Source organism: Durio zibethinus, chromosome 13 (genome assembly GCF_047325235.1).
Source record: "Durio zibethinus cultivar Kanyao isolate XHJ-2024 chromosome 13, ASM4732523v1, whole genome shotgun sequence".
Taxonomy (NCBI): domain Eukaryota; kingdom Viridiplantae; phylum Streptophyta; class Magnoliopsida; order Malvales; family Malvaceae; genus Durio; species Durio zibethinus.
This window is the reverse complement of record NC_143174.1, coordinates 25,526,167-25,533,106: the sequence shown is the minus strand read 5'-3', so window position 1 is coordinate 25,533,106 and position 6,940 is coordinate 25,526,167. Positions and strand designations below refer to the sequence as shown.

The 6,940-nt window shown below is 33.0% G+C and overlaps 1 protein-coding gene across 2 annotated transcripts; it reads right to left on the bottom strand.

Moving 5' to 3' along the window:
* Positions 1 to 482: 482 nt before the first annotated feature.
* LOC111304260 (glutamate receptor 2.9-like) lies at positions 483 to 4,776 on the bottom strand. 2 transcript variants are annotated; one of them, XR_016326798.1, is made up of 6 exons: positions 4,396 to 4,776; positions 2,553 to 3,790; positions 2,124 to 2,436; positions 1,585 to 1,988; positions 835 to 1,339; positions 483 to 618 (listed from the first exon to the last, which is right to left on the bottom strand). XR_016326798.1 is itself a non-coding variant. In XM_022900799.2 (5 exons), the coding sequence occupies exons 1-5, from the start codon at positions 4,691 to 4,693 to the stop codon at positions 893 to 895; spliced, it is 2,700 nt and encodes an 899-aa protein (XP_022756534.2). In that variant the 5' UTR covers positions 4,694 to 4,775; the 3' UTR covers positions 675 to 892. The 2 variants fall into 2 exon arrangements, 1 of the variants encoding a protein (XP_022756534.2); XM_022900799.2 differs by lacking the exon at positions 483 to 618 and having other exon boundaries at positions 675 to 1,339; positions 4,396 to 4,775.
* Between the last annotated feature and the right edge of the window lie 2,164 nt (positions 4,777 to 6,940).

Genomic DNA, 6,940 nt, shown 5'->3' with positions numbered 1-6,940 from the left:
GATATTAATTAGTTTTTCTTTTCAACGAAAAATCCATTTTCATTATGTTGAATTTTGAAATATATGAAATGTTCAAATTACTTAGTCAGAAAATCAGTTAATCTAATTAATCAAACAAGATTTCTATTTAGAAATTAAACTTTTTTCCTTCTAAATATATTATTGTTCACATGTTTGATGTACTTTGGTTGCTTTGCCATTGAGTTAGAAATATGCACTTTTGCTCAAGCAATTGAGTATGCCCTCTACCTGACTATTCTGATCACTGATTCTTTTAAGAACACATTTTATTCAGTAATTGCAATTACATATTCATTGATATTTATTTGGCTTCATTATTCATCAGTTTGCCTAAGTTTTCTGTTTGGCAACATGTGTGATGTATCGTTTGTGCTACTGCATATTGAGTCATAGATTGACTTTCTTTTCAATTAAATGGCTCAAGACCCCAACCCATGTTGCAAGCCATGCTCAAAAGTTTTTCTTACACAAGGTCGCGCCAACAAAACTCTACTGAGGCATTCTCATCTGCCCCAATCATCGATCCTCAATCTGGATTCAATGCTTCATAGCTATCTTTCTACCATGGATCAATATTTGGATGTATTTCCTCATAACCTGAATAAAGTTGAAAATAAAACAACTTTTCTAGTCACTTGCAAGCCTTTTTTTCAATCGGAATCACACAAATAATCAACTAATCATTAATGGCATATATTTGTACAAAGGGGATCTTATCTCTCACATGTTATTATCAGTACATTAGCATATACAAGATGCAAATACATAGGTATGTGTGAGAATGGATTTTTACATATGTAGGGCAATTCATACCTTCTCTTGAAAATGCGATTCCAGTATGTGTAAATGCCCTGAAACTAGCTGCTAATTTCTATGATGAGTGAACTTCCAATTTATCTTCTTCTTCTTTATATTCATCTCTATCACTCTGGTTAGAATCCTGACATATTTCATTATCGTTGATTTCAGGAGGATTGCTAGCAACAGTACTCATCTCAGCTGTAAGTTGAACCCTTGATCCAGATTCCGAGACATCATGAGAATTACGGATGATGTATTTTTGGACAAGTCTTCCAAAAATATGGTTTTCGGAGACAACCAAAGCTATCAATAAAACAATCCCAACGATGATAAACAGGCCTGCAAAGCTTCTTGAAGTAAGACTAGGGCTACTCGAAGAGACTGGCCCAGCCTCGTTTTGATCAATGGATATTTTGCCAAAATACTTTTTCTTTATAGGGGTCATGTAATTTCCTTGAGTGAAATTCAGGATTGCCCTCGAAAAATTAGCAACAAGAGGAGAACCTATAGGGAATGCCTGAAATTAAGAAAGCATAGAAAACTAATTAGAATGATAATAAACTATCCCTTATATATAGGTGCATATAAAAATTTTGAGTTTGAACTTTGAAATGGAAGATGTGGATGAAAAAGATTATTTTTTATTTGTATAATTCAAAATTTCTTGTCTATATACAATAAACTAATCCCATGAAATGAACATTTTTACGTAATTATAGATGGAGGATAAGTAATTATAAAAAAGATTAAAAAAAAACTTACAAAGCCTAAACCATCTGTTATGTAGGTGGGTCCAACCATCATGTAACCAGTACTATATTCGTTTAGAAAGAGCTTAATATAGGGAATTTCATCAAAGATGGCATCAACTCCCCCATTGTCAGATCCCTTGGACAAGGCCTCCTCATAAGTATCAACCGAGTCATATGCTATGAGCATTGACTCCTTCAACCCCAACTGATTTATCAGCAAACCTTTTACAAATGACTGACTCTGGTAACCAACATAACGTGTTTTGAGTTCATTGACAGTCGGAATTGTCGGCTGTAACTGGTTTATTGTTAATATTGAAGACAGGTTTGCGGTGTAACTCTGCATCAAAACGAATGCCAAAAATATCCATATGACCAACACCAACCTTGAGCAGTTGGTTACCACCATATCTCCTGTTACCAAAAAGAAAACTCAGTCACGTTTAGAATGTGTTTTTCTGTGCAACTATGAGTAAATAAAATTAATATTTCTTTTAATTTTTCTACTTAGAAGAAATTATTAGAGAAATAAAATGGAAGTGATTTTACTTTGAGGGATCGCCACGGATAAGAATGGAAGCGTACAAATTTTGCTGAGCAGCTTTCGGGGTGATCCATTAACATCTGTATTTTCACGACGCTCTAAAACCCAAACAACAATCCCTATGAAAATACAGATGGAGATGATTGTCAACCATAGATCCCAGCTCAAAGGCTTCAAGAATATCCACATGTCTTTTGGCCCATCGTGGCTAACTTTTATGAGCATGGTCACCCCGGACTCCAAATATGGCAATGTAAAGTCAACACAATTTGTCCTGCTAGCCACAATCGAGATATCTCCCACAGCAGCGGAGATTTTCTATAAATTTTTCCACCAAAAAATAACAAGAAATTAAAAGAAAATTTCAATTCAAACAAATGTGATGTCTAGAAATTTTTTATTAAGAGAAAAAAAATGAAGGAAATAGAACTAACCTTATCTTTAACTTTGCAACAAAGATCATCATAAGATACGTCATAGGTTTGAAATTCGTAATCAGTGGCGGAAGGTAAGGCCAAGGCCTCCCATACAGCTTTGAAAACCTCTATGGAGAACCCTGGTAATTTATCGTCATCGCCCTTCTTATCCCCAGACTGTATGTTCACAAATTCTTTGAACCCTGTCTTTCCTGGAACCCCTATTATCCACTTTTCCCCAACAGCAGGCATATCATTTGTCTTGAGTGTTCTTCGGGTGTCTCCAGGTGTGATGATTTCTTTAAGCCTGTTCCTAGAACTTGAATGTGCTGTTCTAGCTGAAGCGAAATTTCTAGTTATTCCCTGGTCAGGAGTCCAATAGCCAATCATTTTCTCCCCTTTTCCGGTTAAATTGAATATTTCGAAGGCCAAAGGCTGCAACCGCCCATTAACCAAGTCAAAACCTCCACTGATCCCTCGAAAACTCGTGCTTGAGATTTCCTCAAGTATTTTTCTTGGACCTATTTCGGAAATCTGGGCGTGTGCTGAAGTGCTGTCCTTCTTCTCCTTCAAGAAACCGGAATTCACAGTCCTAATTCTCTCCACGGACATAGCTAATGCCCAAATTGTATCATAAACCCACAAACCGAAGAGATTTAGCTCACTTGCCAAGCTGTTTTGCTTCACCAAGGATAACCTTTTATATCTCTTTTTCAAGTCCTTGAGAGCTTTCGTCTTGGGTACATAAGGCCTGATGCCTATTACACCCTTCATTGAATCAAGAGCTACAGGATCCATGGTATCTACAAAGTTGGATAAACCATCTGTCACAAGCCATGCAAATCCTTTTCTCATCATTCCTGCCTTGTTTGCAACAAGAAACAAACGAGAGGCAAGGGTTGTAGTCATGTGCACCACAAATACCTTACTTTGCAGGGTCATCAGCACTTCCAGCTCTTGTAAAATTTGAAAATCTTGGGCAGAGGTGGGGATTGCTCTCTTGTGTGATAGCTGAATGCCCATATTTTCTAATGCATCGGTTAAATAAGGGACAATCGCATGACCGTATTCCATGTCTTCATAAATAAGTATAACTTCTTTCCTTTCAAACTTTTCCAAAATGGAAACCGTAGCTTTTGCTAGGCGAGAGAAGTCATCTAAGGCCACACTGGTAAGATAAGAACCATAGGAGGGCGAAGAGCTTTCTCCAAGTTTGATTGCAAATGAGGCTTCAACTGATTGTTTTGGTAGATATTCTGTGTATTCCAAATAAAATTGTAAATCTCAACGGTATATACATGGGATCGGATGGGATACAAAAAAAGGGTTTCCTTAACCTTTCTAATAAAATTTCATTTTGATTCTAAACCTTTTAACAAAGATTGGCATAGGGGTAGTCCATAGCTGAATTATTCTTCATGAAATTTGATCTAATAATCCCAAACAATCTTCTTTTTGACAATACAAGCAACCCACCTACATTATATTGATATATATTTTCTTATAGATGTATAAATTTATGAAAATATTTCAAAAAAATAAGTATTTGTGTGCTACTCTTGTAATCTTGAATATAATAATAAAGTTACGCGTTTACATTGTACCCCTGCATAAATCCGTACGTATTAATAAAGTTTATATCCAAGTGGATCAATTAATTGAGGTTTGGTAACTTTAGTGGGTCAATTGTTCAACATTTGGCAATTTTTTGGTCGGAATGTGGGATTGGTGAAAATGGTAATCCTAGTTATTGGTGGAAATGAATTACTTCATTTACAACAATATGCCTAATTCTGTTTATTGTAAAATTAAACATGGAAAGACCTTATCTTTAATGGAAAATTAGGTGGTTAAAACGTACCCGATGAAGCTGCAGTGACACCATCAAGCAAATCCAATCTCTGCAGAGACAATCTCGTTCCATAATTCGGGTGTTCAGCATAGAAATCTGAAAGAGCCATGGACAAACATATGTTTGCCATAGCACCCATTTTTGAGTTCACATCTAGAACTACACCAGCATTATACACCAACCTTGTCGAATCCCAGGTTCCACTTATTCCAGATCCAGCAGTTTCTGCTTTTACAGTGAAGCCAACCAAGAAAAAAGAGAAGAAAATGGAGAGAAAAAAGGAAAGACAGTACGTGGAATTTGGCATCGGGACAGAGGTCTTCTGGAGGGGTGGTTTCGCAAGTTTCTCTCCCGTTGTTTGTTTAGTTAACGTCGTTTTATAGAGGGACTTTGCCCCTGCGTGTTTGAATCTCGCTGAGCGTTTGTTTTGGTCTTTGAAAAAGGAACAAAAAACAATGAATTGTGAAAAGTCTTCGTTCCAGTGAACAATATCTTTCATTCCAATACAAGGCTTGTTTTTCATTTTTCCTTGCAATTCAATTAGAAGAATCTGAATAATTATAGTGTTGTAAATAATAAATTATCATGAATCCCATTGGTCAGAGTCTGTTAATTTTATTTAAGAAAAATTATTGACTAACAAATTTTCCAAATTTTTATTACTATTACTTAAGTTATATTTTCAATTTACTGCAAGAAATTATGTTTTTAGTTAGCAGCGCGAAGTTTTTTAATAAAAACCTGAATGTTATATATTTTTCTTTCTAATTATAATTATTTATTCAGAATTAATTTAAGAATCTCTAGATTCATCCATAAGCATTGACTAGATCCATTTGATAATAAGGAGAAAAAAAAAAGGGTATTGGTTTTCAAACAACTATCCGGAAGAAACTTCGTGGTGGTTTCAAGGGGAATACGTTGTAATTACTAAATATAATTAACAAAATACTAATGATTTGTTCCTGTACTTAAGAACGAAGAAATCATTAATATCCAGGAAAAATTCAGATTTTGACATATTCAATAATAGTCAATTTGTCAGAAGCCTTTTGGTTGTAGAGGGTGGCTGAGAAAAATCACTATTGATTTTATGCAAGAATTGAAGAAACATGAGAAGAGCTTGAGAGGGTGCTGAGAGAAGTTTTTAGATATATTTTACTCTAAAATTACTTATGTAATTTTTTTTTTCAAAATATTACTTAGATGTGTTGTGAATGTAAGATTGGAGATTGCTTTTATTTATTGTTATAGATATAAATATTTTTTAATGGAAACACAGACAAGTAAAAACTTGAGAGACTTTGTCATTTTAAAAATTTGAGGTTCAATTCTAAAATGAACATAATTTTATTTATAAAATAGAAAGGAAGATGATAATCTTTCATTATGTAAACCTAGATCATATTTATAAAGAATAAAAATAAATCATAAATGATCAATGATACAGGCTATTCAACTGTGTTAATCATTATTTTCATATTTATTAAGATTTAATTTTTTAATATATTATACTCAAGTTGATTCCTTTGATCTAATACAAATTGGTTTTAAACTAAATATTTAATATAATATCAAAGTGAATGTTTGTTATATTCTTTTTATTTATTATTTTTTATTAATTTGTCCATATATAATCTCTTTTTACAGAAAAAGATCATACTTAATGAGTGGCATTTTATATAATATCGAGACCATTATTGCGATAAAAGAAGTGTTAAGTTTGATTCCAAAAACATTGTGACTAGTAACTTTTAAATCATTTATATTATTTAGATCTTTTCAAAAATACTCCTTGAACATGTAGATCAGTTATATCATTTAAAAAAAAAAAAACTATATAATTAGACATCCCAAATTAAAGTATTTTTAGGTTACTTTCGTTATATCATACCCTAATACAATTAAAAAAATTAAACTCAAGAAAATAAAAACCTTATCTTGAATCTTGACTTTTGAATTCTTTGCAACAAGAAAGAGGAATAGAAATAGAATATCAGAGATAACGTAACTACTAGTGAAATTTCAAGTCTTTGAAAATGTCTTGTTCTCCAATCAAAGCAAGCGCGTATCATAGATTTGCATCACTTAATTACTTACTCATGGAGGATCTCTTTGACCGAGAAGGAAGAGAAACAAATTGAATGAGAAAAAAAAAAAAAAGGAAAATTATGGAAAACAATAGTAATTATAAAACTGGTAGTGAAGTGGAGTTGACATATGATTCTAGAGAATTGGTTAAGCTACGGGCCCTTTTGGATTTTCAATGGTGAGCTAGTGATTGAAAACGAAAACTTCTTACCAAACCAAAGTGGTTTTACTGATATTTGGGTGCCGGAGTTTACGACCATAAAATCGTAAGAAAATTCCATACACGGTTAGAAAATTATTGTCATAATTAAGAGTAATTAAAAATATATTATTTAAAAAATATATTTCATTTACTATTTTTATTAAATTTAAAATTATATTTTTTTCTTAAATATTATATTAACCAGTGTCATTATCAAAACAAAAAAAAACAAAAAAACAAACTTAAGAGACTAGGTGGCAA

Coding starts and splice junctions, on each gene's coding strand:
- LOC111304260 (XM_022900799.2), bottom strand. CDS start 4,693: ATGCCAAATTCCACGTACTGTCTTTCCTTTTTTCTCTCCATTTTCTTC. Junction 2,437..2,552: donor GTTGCAAAGTTAAAGATAAG/GTTAGTTCTATT, acceptor AAAAATTTATAG/AAAATCTCCGCTGCTGTGGG. Junction 1,340..1,584: donor TAACAGATGGTTTAGGCTTT/GTAAGTTTTTTT, acceptor TCTTAATTTCAG/GCATTCCCTATAGGTTCTCC.